The sequence below is a fragment of the Anabrus simplex genome, chromosome 8 (assembly GCF_040414725.1).
Source record: "Anabrus simplex isolate iqAnaSimp1 chromosome 8, ASM4041472v1, whole genome shotgun sequence".
Lineage (NCBI taxonomy): Eukaryota > Metazoa > Arthropoda > Insecta > Orthoptera > Tettigoniidae > Anabrus > Anabrus simplex.
In genome coordinates this window covers 193,658,476-193,678,554 of record NC_090272.1, presented here as the reverse complement: position 1 = coordinate 193,678,554, position 20,079 = coordinate 193,658,476, and the positions used below count along the sequence as shown (strand labels likewise).

At 39.6% G+C, this 20,079-nt stretch overlaps 1 protein-coding gene across 1 annotated transcript in view; it reads right to left on the bottom strand.

Moving 5' to 3' along the window:
• The window catches only part of LOC136879361 (ectonucleotide pyrophosphatase/phosphodiesterase family member 5), a 78,472-nt gene extending 61,684 nt beyond the window's left edge, over positions 1–16,788 (bottom strand). Inside the window, exon 1 of the mRNA XM_067153177.2 lies at positions 16,377–16,788. Within this exon, the coding sequence (XP_067009278.2) occupies positions 16,377–16,712 (336 nt within the window). The 5' untranslated portion in view covers positions 16,713–16,788. The remainder of the gene's footprint in view (positions 1–16,376) is intronic.
• Positions 16,789–20,079: the final 3,291 nt, after the last annotated feature.

Below are 20,079 nucleotides of genomic sequence, written 5' to 3'. Positions count from 1 at the left end.
CGGGAAATTTAAGTTACTTCGAGATACTGAAAATTCGAGTAATGGAGGTTCGAGATATCGAGGTTTGACTGTACTTTATCTATCTTCTATCTATATATCTATTATCTATATATCTATATAAAATAAGAGTTTTGTCTGTACATTGCTCAGAATTTGAAAAGAATGGTATTTCTGTATCGGTCATGTCCATAGTAACAAGAAAATGTACTTTTTACTTTTCCGTAATTTCTGTCTGTCTGTCTGTCTGTCTGTCCGTATGTATGTACACGCATCACGAGAAAACGGCTGAAGAGAATTTAATGAAAATCGGTATGTAAAGTCGGGGGATGAGCCGCTACAATCTAGGCTATAAATTATTTTATTCACGCTGAGTGAAGTGGTAGTTTAGGGGAAGGCCTTAAATTTAATTATCGAATATTTATATTATTAGTGGTTGTATCGATAAATACTAAATAACTAAAGTTATATAGAATTAAATTTCCAATCAGTTATGTCTTATACATTTTTACCGTACCGGCTCTGATAACACAGATGTTAATGAATTTGTATTTTTGTTGCTAAGTCCATATCAACGCCGAGCCACGAGAAAATGGGTTAACAGAATTGAATGAAAACCGCTATATAGAGTCGGGGAATAAGAAACTACAGTCTAGGCTATAAATAATTTTATTCGCCCGAGATAAAATGGTAGTTTAGGGGAAGGCGCCTAAAATTTACTTTTTAAATACCGGTACCTATGTTATTGGTGCTATCGCAAAGTACTACATAACAAAAGTTATAGACAATACAATTTCCGATCATTTATGTTTAATTCAGTTTTACTGTACCGACTATGATAAGAGTGGTATTTCAGAAGGCCTACAATATCGAAAGAGCATAACACTGATCAACAATAACTTTACATTGAACATTGTTTGTTACTGATCAACAATAACTTTACATTGACCATTGTTTGTTGTGATGTTCTTCGTTTCTTATGGTGCCGCTCAACTCCGATAGATGGGATTACTACTGTGTACCGAGTATAACAGCCCGACTGAACATTGGCGGGAAATAGCTGGGGAGTTGGAAAATCTACATTCATTTAATTCCAAATTAGCAGTGAAGAGGGGCTTCTCCTCTGACTTGGAAGAAAAAATTGCCTCCAAGTCAAATAGATTTTTCCGTTGCCAGTGTAATGAATTGAGATTTTACGACTCATCGGGTACTCCTAGGAAACAAATTAGTAAAAGGGCATAGTTTTTGCGCTGGGACTCTCCACTATTCGCCTCCCCTTCCACCCCCCACCGCCGCAATAAGACGAAGAGTATTCACGGATCAGAGCTGTCTGCGGCTTGGTCATTCCAGCTCTGGAATTCCAGCATAGTACTGTTGGTTAAAAGTGAGAAATTGTGTGGTCTTTCATTTGATCAAGTATTTCATATAAAAGCATTGCTTTTAATCGCGCCATCCTCTTTCTGAGGATGTAAAATGACTGGTGGAGTGAGTGTCTGCCATTATAATGAAAACTCCCCAACTTGGTGGTGACTGATGGTATGCAAGCGGGCCTGTCATTACAATGAATATTCCCTAACACAGTCTTCATATGAGAAAAGACGTTTGGTGACTTCCCCGTCGCGTTTCTAGGGTAACGTTAAGAGCTTTGCAATTTAATACAATCTTGCTCACAACGTGTACACTACCTAGCCTAGAATTCTGTATACAATGTAGAATTCCGTAGCGAAGCACGGGTACATCAGCTAGTCTATATATAAAAGAACATGTCCTGACTGACCGACCGACCCATTCATTATCGCCGAGCCGAAACTACTGGACATAAAGAAATGAAATTTTGAAGATAAATTTATATTACAACTAGCATTAACATTTTATTCACCGAACTCGATAGCTGCAGGCGCTTAAGTGCGGCCATTATCCAGTATTCGGGAGATAGTAGGTTCGAACCCCACTGTCGGCAGCCCTGCAGATGGTTTTCCGTGGTTTCCCATTGTCACACCAGGCAAATGCCGGGGCTGTACCTTAATTAAGGCCACGGCCGCTTCCTTCCCACTCCTAGCCCTTCCCTGTCCTCTCGTCGCCGTAAGACCTGTCTGTGTCGTTGCAACGTAAAGCAACTAGCAAAAAACAAAAACAAAAAAAAACAACAACAAACATTTTATTCATAATCCGCCAAAATTCGCGATCTTTTCCTTTGGAGAACTTAAATTTAGGCATATAAATAAAAAATTAAACACTTGATACCCGTTGGCTGAATGGTCAGCGTACTGGCTTTCGGGTTCGATTCCCGGCCGGGACAGGGATTTTAACTTTCATTGGTTAATTCCAGTGGCCCCGGGGCTGGGTGTTTGTGCTGTCCCCAACATCCCGCAACTCACACACTACACACAACATTATCCTCCACAACAATAACACGCAGTTACCTACACATGGCAGATGCCGCCCACCCACATCGAAGGGTCTGCCTTACAAGGGCTGCACTCGGCTAGAAATAGCCACACGAAATTATAATAAACGATAGGAATTATGTTGACCGTGCAATTGTTCACCTCTATAATAAGGTCAATAATGCACGGAAGTATATAATTTGTATCGCCAGAAATCCCTTGTCTACGCGCAACAATGGTGCTGGTCACATTGTCAGCAATGACAAAGGCAGCAGATGTAATTTATTGCCAAGTAGGTCTTGCATCTTGCTGCGGGGTCCAGAACATCAATAATAATAATAATAATAATAATAATAATAATAATAATAATAATAATAATAATAATAATAATAATAATAATAATAATAATATTGTTCTGGGCCGTCATCAATATGTGCGGACCACTCTGGAAACGGGTCCTGGTCGGGTAATGACTACGAATGCAGTCCCGCCGCGGGTTCAGTACCGCCAAGGCACCCAAAACGACACCACTCCGGATCTCCTCAAGGATTTGATCCATATTAAAAATGCTTATAGGAAAAGATAGCAAAGATTTATGGACCGAACTGACCGGGCGGAATACCTGGAGTTAGCCCGGCAAGTACGAAATCGATTGCTGGAAAGAAAGATTGAAAAGTGGGAGGTACTTTGCCGTCAGATCGCGAATTTTGGCGGACTATATATAAAACTAGCTGATGTACCCGTGCTTCGCTACGGGATTCTCAGAAAGACTGTCTTGGTGGTTTTCTAAGTGAAGTTTACATAGGTCATTACAAAAATGTCAGTAGGAATGTAGCGATTAAAAGCAATGTTGTCATATAAAATACTCGATCAAATGAAAAACCGCACATTTTCTCACCTTTAATGAACAGTACTACGGTGGCGATCTGATAGTCCAAAGTCCCAGTGCTGGAATAATTAGGCCGCAGATAGCCGTGAACACTCCTCTGCCACTATTTATGTAAGTGTGTACACAGCTCATTCCAATCAGTGCCACAGAATAGGGATTGAATAGCTCGAATGCTATGATGCCTATGATAAACCAGTCTGTTACGTACCAGTAATATCAGAAAATTTATGAGTCAGAGGAATGGCGTGCTAAAGAAGAAAGTTATCTAACTCCCCAGGTACTTCCCGCCAATATTCAGGCAGGCTGTTATACATGGTACGACCGGGCATGTTGGCCGTGCGGTTAGGGGCGCGCAGCTGTGAGCTTGTATCCGGGAGATAGTGGGTTCGAACCCCACTGCCGGCAGTCCTAACCATGGATTTCCGTGGTTTCCCATTTTCACCCCAGGAAAATGCAGGGGCTGTACCTTAATTAACTCCGTGGTGTAGGGGTAGCGTGCCTGCCTTTTACTCGGTGGCCCCAGGTTCGATTCCCGGCCAGGTCAGGGATTTTTACCTGGATCTGAGGGCTGGTTCGAGGCCCACTCAGCCTACGTGATTAGAATTGAGGAGCTATCTGGCGGTGAGATAGCGGCCCCAGACTAGAAAGCCAAGAGTAACGGCCGAGAGGATTCGTTGTGCTGACCACACGACACCTCGTAATCTGCAGGCTTTCGGGCTGAGCAGCGGTCGCTTGGTAGGCCAAGGCCCTTCAAGGGCTGTAGTGCCATGGGGTTTTGTACCTTAATTAAGGCCACGGCCGCTTCCTTCCCATTCCTAGCCCTGTCCTATCCCATCGTAGCCATAAGGCGTGCGACGTAAAGCAATTTTTAAAACAAAATACTCGACACGCAACAGTAATCCCATCTATCGGAGATGAGTGGCAATAGAAGTCACAAATCACATCACAACAAACAATGGTCGATGTAATGTTATTGTTGATCAATTTTATGAGCTTTATATATTGTAGGCCTTCACATGTAGTTTTCTTCCGACTCTGTGATATTAGGGAGTCTTATAAAATTATTTATAGCGTAGACTGCAGTTTCTTATTCACAGACTTCGCATACTGATTTTCATTAAATTCTATTCGCCCATTTTCTCGTGACTCGGCACTGATATGGACTTAAGCAACGAAAATCCAAATTCATGAATATCTCTGTTATCATAGCCGGTACGGTAAAAATGTATGACATAAATGATTGAAAATTTAATACTATATGACTTTAGTTATGTAGTATTTATCGACAGGACCATTGATATCATAAATATTTTAAAATTACATGTTAGGCCTTCCCCTAAACTACCATTTCACTCTGCGTGAATAAAATTATTTATAGCCTAGATTGTAGCGACTTATTCTCCGACTTTGCATACCGATTTTCATTATCATAGTACCATTAATAACATAAATACTTGAAAATTAAATTTTAGGCCTTCCCTTAAACTATCATTTCTATTAGCGTGAATAAAATTATTTATAGCCTAGATTGTAGCTACTTATTTCCCGACTTTGCATACCGATTTTCATTAAATTCTCTTTATCCGTTTTCTAGTGATGCGTGCACATACATACATACATACATACATACATACATACATACATACATACATACATACAGACAGACAGACAGACAGACAGACAGACAGACAGACAGACAGACAGACAGACAGAAATTACGGAAAATTAAAAAGTACATTTCCTTGTTACCATGGACACGGCCGGTACAGAAATATCATTTTTTAATTCTGAGCAATGTACAGACAAAACTCTTATTTTATATAGATGTTAAGCATTCAATTATAAATTTCAGTATAATACCGTAGCGAAGCAGGGGTATCTTGCTAGTGGGGTAATAAAAAAGTTACAGGATTGTGAGCGACTGCAGAAAGACGTCAACAGAAGTGGTGAGGTGGACAGCAGACAATGGTATGATGGTTAACGGGGTGAAAAGTGAGGTTGTAAGTTTCACTAAGAGGAGAATTTCTTGCAGTTTTAATTACTGTATTAATGGGATGAGAGTAGCTCTTGTGGATCTCTGTAAGTACCTATTGTTGCGGCCACCAAATTAGGCGTGTCAATGAAATTACGCTGTTGCCAAGGTTATGCGGCAACTGGCGAAGAAATGTCTAATTGAACAGATCATTTCAGTGCGCGAGGCAGCTTGTTCTCTCTCAAGCTCCTACTGTTACCTCCTATAATGTTGCAAAACAAATTGTACGCCAAGCTTCAGAAAAGACTGCAGATTTCTGCGTCATGACTATTATCAATATACACTACGGCACTTTAAATCATTATTAAAAATAAAAACCTTAAGAAGTAAATTTAAATCCGTAAAAATAATGTATTGAAATTTTCTGTAAGTTGCTACGTTTGTGTTTCTTGAGCCTATAAAATTTTGTCTGCGGGAAAAATGCAGAAAATCATCTTACTTAATTTTTTTATCTGAAACTTGTTTCCATGGGACTTTAGGTTTTTCTCGAAAATGGCCCGGAAAGTGGCCATATAAATGTCTCTATAGACCATTCAATGTTAAGAAGACAGTACTGTATGCACCTACAAGGAGTGCACACGCCCCCTCTTAAACACTCATAGTTCCTCGCGATTAAGGAATATTATAATGTACTTGATATTTTATTATGGATGAAATAAACAAGGATGAGGCATTTTTCGCCCGTGCGTTATTAAAATAACTAATGGAACTTTTCTATTTCATAAATACATTCTCAGGGAGGAAGCACAATGGCGGAAACAGCCATCGCTTTGTTGCCTTCCTTCATTTTCCTTCTATGCCGTTCTGCTACATGTAACGCGTAATCCGTTACTCTGTGAATCCTGCCAGCTTATTATGGTTGTAGAGAAGTTGTCTTTATATCAGTGGAGAGCCTACTTGTCTTGTGTTGAGTGAATGTTATGTGATTAATCAGCCTACGCGTGGGATTCTTTAACACGAACACAATGACATTTTTTTTTGGTATTTGCTTTACGTCGCACCGACACCGATAGGTCTTATGGCGACGATGGGACAGGAAAGGCCTAGGAATAGGAAGGAAGCGGCCGTGGCCTTAAGTAAGGTACAGCCCCGGCATTTGCCTGGTGTGAAAATGGGAAACCACGGAAAACCATCTTCATGGCTGCCGACAGTGGGATTCGAACCCAATAGCTCCAGGATGCGAGCTCACAGCTGAGCACCCATAACCGCACGGCCAACTCGCCCGGTTATTTACTTTACTTTATGGATGAGGCTGAGGTAGAAACACAAGCAAATTGTGCTTAATTTTCAGCTTATTTTCTTCCCCCTTTTATCTTGAACTTAAAAACTGAGTTTCACAAATTTACGTTCCGCCGGTCTTCCATTATTCTGTGAACATCAAATTGATCCCCTATAACCCCCCCCCCCCCCCGCTCCCTCAATCCACTAGAGTTCACGAACATAATTTTCAGCTTAGTTTCTCCTACCTTTTCTCTTGCACTTAAGAATGAGTTTCACCAATGTATGTGCCACCGTTTTCATGTGATACTGTTGAACAGAGCTGTTCGAAATGGCAACCCTCTTGTCATAAGAGCAATACTGTTTTCTTGACATGGAATGGCATATAGCTGAGGTCGTTCTGGTCACGCGCTCCAGCGTAGCTCACAGTAGTACTTTCGGATTACATGTGAAACTGTATCAATTTTATTACAATTTTAATTTGTTTATGGTTTACAATATAACTTTAAATATTTGAATAGTATGCGGTATACTGGAATGTGTAATATAGAAAAATAACTGCTTTAAAGAATGCGTTTGCATTAATAATTACAATGTATTAAGAATCGCTTTCTAGCTTCAAGGCGGTCTGCGCTTCCTTAGTCGCTGTCTTAGTCGCTCTTATCTGTAGAGTCATTCACACTGATGATAAATGGCTCCATTGCATCATTGACCCAAACATCTGTTTGAATATTTTTCGCGTGACTGAAGCATTTTCCCTAATCTGCAGCAGTCACACGGTCGATGGCTTCTGAGCTGAGTTTTTCTACATCTTTTATTTTGGAGGTCTTGTTCCTTTCCGACACTTCTCTCTTGAGTTGAGCCCAGTCCAATTGCCTTCATTTTTGTTACTAGTCTCCCATGATCTATCCTAGCAAAAGTCTTGCATAGATCAATAGCGATACAGTCCATTTGACATATTGAATCTAAAATATCTTGCTGGAACCCTACAAGTTGAGCCTCATTGTAGTAACTTTTCTAAACCCGAACTGCCTTCTATCAAACCAGTTAGTAACTTCGCAAACTTTAACTAGAGGTGTACCAACAGGGTACTAGCGGCTCCCTTCAGGTGTTCAGATCTCCACAACAAACTATTATTTTGCTCTGATATTGTCATCAACTTACAATCATCCGCATCACGTATCATGCAATTCCGACAACTCCTTCTTGGTACAGCTTTTCTTTAAAAAATGAAATGTATTTCCCTGGAACTTCATAACAATATTCTTTTTTCAAATTAAAAAATCAGGTATTTTTAAATTTTGGAAAAAGAGGTTCTGTTGTCATTTTTTTTTTTCTTGGGAGTTGGGGGTCATCTGTCGAACGTCTTCCAAATAACAACATATGTTAGTGGAGTATGGATTCCGTAAAATGTTTGCTACGTATTTCACTAAAAGGGTATTTCTGATAGAAGTCACAATTTCATTCATGGAGCTGAAGGCTCATGGATATTGAAACAGCGTTGACTGCCGAAAAAAAAAAAAAGGAAGGAAGGATATCGCCTAGTTATTTCTTCTCAATTTTATCTTTGTTGTACTGTCTGTTACTTGTAAATATTTTCATGAAGCGTCCTTATCCGGATCGCGAAAGATAGGTTAGAGACCCAATATGGCGCGCTCAGACGACAAGACAATGCATTAAAAAGTGTTCCCAACGTTGGCGCATTAAACAAAGACGATTGTTCCAGTTTGGTTAGGTCAAGCGAGTGGCAACACCATTGGTCTGCTTTGGTTATGTTCGGCGAGTGACAAGACCATTGGTCTACTTCGGTTGCGTTCGGCGAGTGACAAGACGATTAGTCGATATAGTTTGGTAATGTTCAGCAAATGACAAGACCATTGGTTTGCAGGTCCGGCGAGTGGTAAGACGATTGGTCTAGTCTGGTTATGTCCGGCGAATGACAAGACCATTGATCTGCACTGATTTGGTTCGACAAGTGACAAGACCTTTGGTCTAGTTGGTTAGGTCCGGCGAGTGATAAGACCATTGGTGTGGTTTGGTTAGGTCCGGTGAGTGACAATATCATTAGTCTGCTTTGATTAGGTCCGGCGAGTGATAAGACCATTGGTGTGGTTTGGTTAGGTCCAGTGAGTGACACGATCATTGGTCTGCTTTGGTTAGGTCCAGCGAGTGACATGACCATTCTCAGGACAGCCGACGGCGGGGACCAGCCGCTTCGCCTTCTGAATGTAGAGCTGCAAGGCTAGTGAAACTACGCCGCTGTTAAGTGGAAGCCTACTCTACTCAGTTTAGACTTCTGTAGAATTGTCTATCATCAATGGATTGAATGTTGTTATTAGTTAATACTACTTAAGCGGGAATAAAAATATGACAGGGAGTGAGCCTTGTCTTTCTTTGGCCAATACCTTCAATTTTTTCCGAAGTGTCGGACATATAGAGGATGGTTGCCTAGTTGTACTTCATCTTAAAACAATAATCACAACCACCACCACCTGTTTGGTGCTGTAAGTACAAAATCTGAACCAATAAATCACAAGAAATAAGATGTTTATCAATAGAATATTCATGAGTTCTAGAGCGTTCCACCACTTTCTAACATGTACTGCAATCTCCTTCAAAACAACTTTCTTCATGGACCGATCAAACAATTCTGGTTTAAAATGTGCTGAAGATGTTCTGGTGTAAGGAGAAGGTGTCCAATTTTCCCTTATAATGGCCTTAATCCACTCTGCTCTCTTTTCTTCATGAACAGGAAACCTCAGGAGAAATTGACGATAAACAACAAGTCTAACCTAAGAATTCTTACGAAAAGTGGACGGTGCTTCTGAGACTCTGAAATACTAGCACAATAACAATGAAGGTAATATGATATACTGTACTACGTATTACTAGCAATACTTAGAATCTTACCTGTGAAATGTTATTCCAGGAATAATTTTGGATTTCTGATTCGTGCAACAGTACGCACAACACGACATTGTAAGAGCTACAACACCAACTAAATATTAGTATATCTTTTACATTTTAGCGTGTCGTACAGTGTTGGCATCTGAAAATTCCCGCAATTACAATTTGCACTCACCATATTCACTTTAGTGAGCTGTGATAGATTTGACTATCAAAAAACAGGATGCGTTCTCGCGCCTATTTACGACCACGCCCCCTATGTAGACCACTGTCATAGGACTTCACTCTCAGAGCTCCAAGGTATTTCCCTCTATTCTTTACTCCCTGCCTATACTAGGAACTCATTTAGCAATGTTTTTGAACTAGCGGTACGGTACTGAAAACCGGTGGTGAGTATCGGGCCAACCAAACTCCTGGATCTGATGAAAGATTTATTTCAACAACCAGTTCCAAACAGACTCTGAACTAGTATAGCATTTCTTAATGAGCACGCGCAACTCAGAACGGTTCCAGAACTGTTTTTGGTAATGTTTTATTGGAACACGTAAATGTAAGTTCTGAAGTTCTGAACTTAAACTACGCCGTCTACGAATTAAATTATAAAACAATGACGGATGACCTCATTATTAAAATATGAAGTACGTGATCACGCCGCTCATTGGTCGAACGTAATGCTCATGTTCAGAACTCACAGTCCCTGTTCTTGACCGGAAACTGCTAGAATCGGTTCCTAATTTCTTCTGAATTTAGTTGGAATGGCATGAATTCAAAAGTCGCAGTTCAGAACTGGTTCTGGATTTTTGATGGAACAGCGTCTATGCTACTGCGGATCCATCAGCAGTTCTAGAACGGTTCTCTTGGTGTGTTGAAACAAAAGTGAAATTAACGGTCACATTGAATCCAGGCCACCGCGGGGCGACAAGTCTATAATACAGAACAGGACACAATGTTCCTTATGGAGCCGCCATCTTCGGACTCATGCGGTCGTTCCCTACAACATTTCCATCTCGTATATAAGATATTTTTCGGATTTAAGCACACAAAGGCTACTAAAATCAGTTTTGTTTGCCGCGAATAATGTGATTCTCACCTTATATTCCAAGATGAGGAGGTTACTTCTAATTAATAGTTTTCCTATAACCTGCGAATTGTGAAATAATGTCAGGACATCTGTTTTGTCATCAATAAGAACTCGGGTTTCATTATATTGTGAACAGCTGCAATGGAATTACAAACAAGCTATGAGAAAATGCTCATAATCTTTTCAGCCAGTAGGCCTAATTGACGGTACGTAAGTATGAACAAAGTAGTCTAATGCAATGTTCAAAGAAGTGTAGATGATTACAATCAAATAATGACATATAATTTAAGGCCTAACCCAACATTATGACAATATATATAAAAATATTCACTCATCCCGGGGGAAAACCAGACAAGTCAATTTTTCGTTTTTTTTTTTTTTTTTTTAATTTTTGCAGTAACCTACGCAGTACGTTTACATGGGGATTGAGATAGATTTGAGTGCACTTACCGTATTAAATACAATCCCCGTTTACATGTAGTCGCCTATTTGAGTATCGTATTGAACCCGCCAGGCAACATCGACGTATACTTTCAGTTTTGAAAGTATGTGCGGTATTCCAAATGTAATTGGTGCAATAGATGTAACGCACATTCCAATTTTACCCCCAACAGAAGGTTATCGTGATTTTGTTAATCGCAAGAGCTGGCCGTCTTATAAGATGATTGCAGTTGTTGATCATTTATACAGGTAAACATATTTACTGATTTATTATATTTGTTATTTCGACAGAACTTTGATGACGATGATTTCGTCAGAACAAACATAGAATGTGTGCGCAGTCGTTTTCAATACGATCTCAGTACGATCCGCGTTTACATGGAACTCAATTCGAACCGAGTACGATACGATCCCAGATTTTACCGTGTCGACCTTGAGACTCAATCCGAACTGAGTCCCCGTTCACATGGCGTTTTCAGTACGGGAAGTGTACTCAGATCGATCTGAATCCTGCGTGTAAACGTACTACGTTCGGTCAATGCTCTGTATCCTTCGACACTAAGAAGATAAATCATTTCGACATTTGAAATCAAAAGGCAATACTGAAGAAACAGCCAAATTTTACTTCCAGATTATTCAAGAAAGCAATAATAATAATAATAATAATAATAATAATAATAATAATAATAATAATAATAATAATAATAATTGTACCGGGAGGTACACCTTAACCCCGCACATTTAAAAGAATCGCCTTAAGGAACGCTACCTCTCATACAAAACGTGAAACAGCTACGGCATGAAGTTGGGACATTAATCCGAAGATGTCACTCAGAAATAACAGAGTAATGTGTTATTTTGAAGTTGCCTAAACTGACTGGATTTATTTGTTTTGTGTTGGTTTACGTCAAGAAGTTTGAACTTTTCTCCATAGATCTCCTTATAAAAACTGTGGTCATGCACTCTGGTGCACGGTGGAACAACTAGTGATGTAAAGAAGGTTTGTGTTGTTATGTTTTCTCAACTAAATTAACTTTCATTTATTTTGTTATTTCAAGGTTTGCAACACTTCTTTCTCATTCCGCCAGCTTTTGAATCTGGCCAATCAGGAATTTTCTGTAATGATTTTTCAGCCAATAATAGGTTTTTTGTACCTTTTGAATTTGCCAATAAAAATGAGAGGGTGTGTCCGGATTTAGTCCAGAACCCTCTCGAACCGTCCCGTCGGGTATATAAGCTGCGGCTTTTTCAGGCTACCTTGTCTTATCGATAGTCGTCTTACTGAGGGTGTGTGTTAAGACAGGAGGCGGGGTGCCTCATTCTTCGCCAGGCAGTTCACCAGCCCAGGTAATGGCCACCAGTGTTATATCTCTGTAGCTACCTCCGCAGACTTACACGAGGGGAAGGTTCGAATTTCTAACTATGTAACCACCTGTTTTCTAAAATGTAAACTTTATTTCGGCTAATGTAAAAGTCTTGAACTGTAAATCGGGGATAGAGAGTGCATTACCCTCTCGAGTTCCCCTTCAATTTATCTTGAAGTGACTACGATGTTGTAACTGTTTCTTTTCCTGTAATGCATTAAATTAACCTTTCATTCTCAGTAGCTCGGGATTAGCCTCTGTATCATCGGGCCGCGAGCCCAATTAGGGTTTTATACTTGGTTTTTTAGGAGCGCAAGTGTACGCCTCCATACATTTTGTGTTCGGGCCAGTAAATCAACCTGTTCTTCCCTTCCACGAAGGCCCAGTAGTTTGGGTAATAGATACCCCTGTGTACAAATTGTAAATTGTAGGTTGGGCCTAGAGAGGCCAGAAATTGTAAGATTTTTGTGTAATGTTGCCTTGAGTAGGCTGTAAGAAATTGGGAGCCAGTCTCCTTTGTTGAATTCGGAGAGCTTGTAAATTCTTTCCGGTTTTTTGTGTAATAGGCCTATTGAGTGGGGCCTTTGGAAGGCCGTATATGTAACCTTTGGAGCAAAGTGCTCTTGAATTAGGGGATTTCTCTCCTCGTCTAAAAGCAATATTTGCGATGTTGTAAAACTTGTAAATTTGGAGCTGGAAGCTCAGCACTTGTAATTTCCAAACCGCTATTTGTACCTGTAACCTTGTTATTTCACTAAGTGAAAAGTTTGTTCAGTCTGAGATTCAAAAAGAAATATAACCTTTATTTTAAAGTTTTAAGTTAATCTTTGATATAGTAGATAGACCCATTCCCATCAGCACCTTCTTTCACCTCTCTCTGCTCCACGAAACCCCGGTAATAATAATAATAATAATAATAATAATAATAATAATAATAATAATAATAATAATAGCTTTACGTCCTACTAACTACTTTTAAGGTTTTCGGAGACGCCGAGGTGCCAGAATTTAGTCCTGCAGGAGTTCTTTTACGTGTCAAGTAAATCTACTGACACGAGGCTGACGTATTTGAGCACCTTCAAATACCACCGGACTGAGCCAGGATCGAACCTGGCAACTTGGAGTCAGAAGGCCAGCGCCGCAACCTTCTGAGCCACTCAGCCCGGTTTCAAGAACACAAAACAATCCCTGGTAAGATCTCGTTAATATTCTGAATATTGTTAATAAACGTGGCTACAGCCAGGTGTAATACATTTTGTGGACGTGGACATTATTGTCTTGTAAATGAATTATTGGCAGTGAATTTACACAGCTGCTTCTTTTAAAGAGAACTATTATACAGTGACACCTCGATATCTCGAACCTCCATTACTCGATTTTTCAGTATCTCGAAGTAACTTAAATTTTCCGGCCGTTTGTCCTTTACACGAATTTCTCGATTTCTCCAAGCAAACATTTCCTCCCTCGAAGTAAAGTCACGACATAACAATACACAAATGTACACGTTTTGCTATTTTACTGGTTCACACAAGAAAATAATGCCTGCTCAACATACAAGTCAGTTTCACTATCCAAAACAGATACTTCATTCATTTTTTTTTAAACGAGATCCAACCAAAACCATTATTTGTCCGACTCATTGGCTGAATGGTCAGTGTTGAGGCTTTCTGTTCAGGGGGTCCCGGGTTCGATTCCCGGCTGGGTCGGAGATTTTAATCGCCTCTGATTAATTCCGCGACTGAGTGTTTGTGTTTGTCCCAACACTTTCCTCTTCTTATTCAGACACCACACTACCAACCACCACAGAAACACGCAATAGTGATTACATCCCTCCATATAGCATTGGCGTCAGGTAGGGCATCCTTCCATAAAACAGGGCCAAGTCCACATGTGCGATACAGTTAGCAACCGCGATCTCACGGATGTGGGAAAAGCGGTAGAAAAAGAAAAAGAAGAACAACCAAAACCATTATTTAAAACGTTGTTTTATAGGCCCTATAACGCAGAATGGTTTGACACCATTTGGTGAACCGGTGATTTCGTATTGTTAAAAAAAAGTGCTTCCCCTGAGAACTTTAATTTTTTGACTTATCTTGTTATTCCCTGAAATGAGTGAATTGTAGGAATGGTATTCCATTTTAGCTTCCATCCTTCTGCTCTCTTTCGTTCGAATTCAGATACCTCAAAATGAAGCTGAAGGAAAATATAATCAAGACATGGTCAATAAAAAATAGTTGATAGACAAGCATTTTACAGAAGCAAATATACCGGTAATACATTTGAGTGATGATGATGGTGATAATAATAATAATAATAATAATAATAATAATAATAATAATAATAATAAAGACATGGTCAATAAAAAATAGTTGATAGACAAGCATTTTACAGAAGCAAATATACCGGTAATACACTTGAGTGATGATGATGGTAATAATAATAATAATAATAATAATAATAATAATAATAATAATAATAATAATAATAATAATAATAATAATAATAATAATAATAATAATAATGGCGTGTGTAGGCCTGGTGTAGGTTTTTCAAGATGGGACCCTACTTATGATGAATTATAATGAATACGGCACACACACACCCCCGAGCCATCGGAATTAACCAAGCAAGGTTAACATCTCCGACCCAGCCGGGAATCGAACCCGGGACCTCGTGGACAAAAACCAGTACGCTAACCATTCAGCCAGGAGCAGAACGAAACTCGTGTCCTTGCCCGAAGGTGGTGCAGCTCTTTTCAGGCACACCCCCAGTGGAGGTGAGTTGCATGTACCATTTTTGATTACATTCCAGTTTACGAATAGAAACTATGGATGAAGACGTATAAACCGGTTTTGGTGGTGGAGTCGTGTGAGGTGAATGGAGGAGAATAGCTTACCTTGTAGAATAAAGGACTGGGTCACGGAGGGTAAGAGAAGAAGAGGGATCTGACACCCGAGGATTACAAATATCCTTGTGAAACAACAGCGGTAGGGCCCGCTGAAGCTGACTCATCCAAACATGCCGTTAAGCAACATCGGCCATGGTCAGTTCCTGGATGGGTAACCGCCCAGGCCTACCACCTATCACCGAAACACACTACTAAATCAGGAAAAAACGAACTCAACAGCCATGGCCAACCACGCTGCGAAGAAAATCGTGCCAAATAACATCAAATTAATATTCCTTCTCATACGAATGTCAGTACACCGATTACAACTTTTTTTTGCTATTTGCTTTACGTCGCACCGACAGAGATGGCGACGATGGGACAGGAAAGGCCTAGGAATGGGAAGGAAGTGGCCGTGGCCTTAATTAAGGTACAGCCCCAGCATTTGCCTGGTGTGAAAATGGGAAACCACGGAAAACCATCTTCAGGGCTGCCGACGGCGGGGTTAGAACCCACTATCTCCCAGATGCGAGCTCACAGCGGCACGCTCCTAATTATTATTATTATTATTATTATTATTATTATTATTATTATTATTATTATTATTATTATTATTATTTTATTATTATCATCATCATCATCATCAACAACAATCTATTATTCTTATACATATTTTCCAAACAGCCCAGGTGAGGATCGCTAAAGCGAAACCGGTACTGGGACTCAATTTGGTGAGACGATGGTGGTGATGGTTAGACGCACGTCTTGATGGTAGAGATCAGAGACGCAGAACTAATCGAGGCCATATAGCTAGTTGCACAAAGAGAATTTGTGGAGGCGCTTTGTTATTTCACAGAGAATTATAGACTAAACTCTATTATATAGATGTATGCACGTATGCAGGAACTGTTGCTATGACTTTCAATTTCCTAGCGGGAAGGTAAGAACAATGTAGTAATAGTAACGTTATTGCTTTTACGTTCAATTAACTTTAACTAGTTTTGAAGACGTCGAGTTGACGGAATTTTGTCCTGCAGTTCTTTTACCGTACGTGTTGGTAAGATTACCGAACCCACCAACGTGGGCTCCGAAGGCCAACACACTACCGCCTGACCCAATAACTAGTACTACTACTACAACAACTATTCCTTGTATTATTTTTGGAAGACTTACCCAAATTGGAATAATTTCTTCGTTGTAATGGAATAATTCGTAAGGATCTAGTATTTTCTTGTTGACAGTATCGTAAACTTTAGCTTGTAAGACGCCGTGGACACCAGGGTAGAATCCTGTAGCCATGGAATGGTGATTCGGATAGGTTTTCGTCGGGAAAACATTTTTCATATATTCTGCATGACTTCCTTCAGTTTTTAATTTGTCCATGAAAGGTGTGATTTTCTTCTCGAAATAATTGTATCGAAATCCATCGAAAGACACCACAAGAACGGCTGATTTCCTGGCGCACACGCAAGCAACAAGCAGGAGAATTGCACTCAGGACCACACGCATGACAGAGAGCTCGCCTCACCACTGATCAGAGAAGAGTGTTGCAGTAGGTCAGGCTTTGTAAACATAGAAAGACTGTGGTGCAGGAAAGGTGACGGACGGAGAAACTAGCCGTGATTGGCCTATCCAACAGCCGTTCGCTCACAAGAAACATGTTTCACAATCTTCACACCACGCCTTCTCAAACAGCGCTCAGCAGAACAACGTCCTTGGACTCTCTCCTTTAGCACTTCTCTAGGAAACTTTACTCATAGAATTTGACACCTTTGCAGGTTATGTGAGGTAGAATATCTAACTGCAACAAAGATTGGCAACTATTTCTTAACTCAAAGACAATGATACCTCTGAAGGGCGGGCACACCGGCAGATTAAAGACGGCTGAGGGAAAAAAAAAAAAATGGCGACATCTTATCTAAAGTCGTCCTAACATAGATCAAAATATAATTCTCCATGAATTTCATATTCGAAAAAATAAAAATCTTCTTCATATTCAGACCTTTTTAATAAAACATTTCAACCAGTGTATCTTTCAATCTCGAAGGTACCACGACAATACAATTCTGATTCTGGTGAACTTTCCTAGAATGAAAGCAAATACATTTTTGAGGTATTTATATTAATGAACATTATTTTTTCTTCTTCCATTAATCAGTCCTTACTTCCTTTTATATAAAGGGAGACGATGGCTGAATAACTGACATCTTGAAATCGCCATAGCCTTTGTAGGCCTAATATTTGCTCTGTGGGTGATGCTTTCGGTCACTTTTCATTTTTTATTAACTGCAACCTTCAAGCTAAATACCAACATAACAAATATATCACAGGACGCTCCCAGTGAAATTTGCATTACCTAAAAGAGAAAAAGTATGGCCAGCTTCGTTAAAATCCCGTGAATAATTATTTAGAATGTAGGTACTTAAAAAACTTTTCTCAGCTTATGGCGGTTTTTCTGGGATCGCTGGATCACCCAGGTTCAGTTTGGTTTTAGCCAGAAATTTAAGACCGGATGCCCTTCCTGAGACCACGTGATTATTAAGATGAAAGCCCCAACCCAGGATCGACCGAGATTCGAACCTCAGCCTCTCAGGTGGCAAGCCAACAGCTAAGCCATTGAACTAATCATGCCCCTTTCTTTAAAAAAAATGTACTTACACCATGAAATTGTAAAATTTAGAAGAAAAAAAGAAAAAGGCCAACATGAAAAGGGATCATGAAGAAGAGGGATATTCATTGATGGGAAAAATTCGAACTTCCCTACCCACAAACTTTGCACAGGAAAGCTGGCCTAGTTACTTCGCTAATCGATGACAAATCTATTATTCTGAACCCTCCCTATAGTTGTATTTGTACTTTCTTGAACATTCTACCAAGCCTTGCCATTCTGAACTAACTTTCAATTTAATCTTAGTGAAACAAAAATAATATCATTGTTTTAACAAGAAATGATTACTAAACATCCAAAACGAAGCTGAACACTAAGCGCCAATGAATAACCACCAAACCGATCGACTGATTACGTAAAAATTACAGCCATCTTGAATCTGCCACATGCCAGATCGCCTGTCATTCTTCAGAATACTGAGCATAAGAAATTACATTTGACATAACAGGGGGCATGGCTCCTGCAAGACCTTGAATTTTAGGTTATTTACCTATTAATAGTTTTATTTCAGGCATAAAAATTTGGGGATATTTTCTAAAAGCATAGGCCGTCCGCATAAAGATATTTTAAAAAAATGTAGTTTTCCAAAAAAATGCCATCACCTCCCCTTAAATATTTTAGAAAAGTCCCATCAAATTGTGAAACGAATCTTGACCTTACCTTCTACCTTGATGTTCCCCCTCCATCTCTATACCTGACACAGAGCTGTGATTTCGTTACGTAGGTACAAGTGTGCAAGCAATGAGTATCTTTATCACCGTACTTCACTGCTCTTAATAGATATTTTTTGTATTGGAGGCAATATTTTGCGGCCAGTGTGGCTTGGATGCGCAGTGGGCTATTCAAATAGAGCCCCTTGTCTCCTGCGCATGCGCAGAACTTTCGAGATAGCTCAAATTACGCTGTTCTCTGGAATGAGCGTCGCCTTATTATTTCTTAGTTTTCTCTCTGACCGTTGTGTCAGGTGTTCAATTGAATAATTTAAATTCAAAATGCAAACATTAAGAAGATAATATTCCGTTGTTATGGATTGTTACTAGGTTACAAAAACACAGTCGCTGATTAATTCCTAGTTGAATTGTCGCGAAATAGTACCCTGTAGATGTAGGATACAGGATGAACCGTTTGAGATGTCAGAAAATTTATATACAAGAGAATATTCAAATATGTTACCTGTTTCTGGTATGTACATGCTTAAGAGAGTCAACGGTTTCGTTACATTAGCATTCAACATGGCCGCCATTGTGGACCCCGCACAGATCATACCGCGCTAACAGATAGCGTCACGTGACGTGTAGTAACCTGGAGTGATCAATGACCAAACTATTGTAGATGGTCTTGCTCTTGCAGTGATCTGTGCAAAGGACGCTGTGATCTTCCATCGAAGCTCGGTTTCGTCCTGCGATCTTTGTCCGTGTGACTTATCGCATTCCCACCCGAAAAAATTCTGGAAGCGTTAAATCCGGACTGTTTGAGGACCATGGGATGGGTCCATCAGGGTCGTACCAGCGATTGTTGAATGTTTCATCAATCAATCAATCAATCAATCAATCAATCAATCAATCAATCAATCAATCAATCAATCAATCAATCAATCAATCAATCAATCAATCAATCAATCAATCAATCAATCAATCAATCAATCAATCAATCAATCAATCAATCAATCAATCAACAGGTTCCAAGAAGGGCATTCCAGGAATCATTGATGAACAATGGGAGTGTGTATGTGAGGTTCTTCAAAAGGCAGAAGTATTCAGTCAGCAGAATGTAAAGATTGTTGGTTACAAGAATAATGTCCAGATAGAGGAGGTGACTAATACTAAAGAAGTATTACAATTTTCCTACGATAACAATAACATTTACCGCTACTATAAGATGTAAAAGTTGAAAACTAGAAAAGCAGCTGGAATTTACAAGATTTCTGGGGATATACTAAAGACAATAGGTTGGGATATAGTACCACATCTGAAGTACTTATTTGATTATTGTTTGGTTGAAGGAGATATACCAAATGAATTGAGAGTTGCTGTAGTAGCCCCTGTGTATAAAGGAAAGGGTGATAGACATAAAGCTGAAAATCACAGGCCAGTCAGTTTGACATGTATTGCATATAAGATTTGGGAAAGCATTCTTTCTGATTATATTAGACATGTTTGCGAAATTAATAACTGATTCGATAGAAGACAGTTCGGGTTTAGGAAAGGC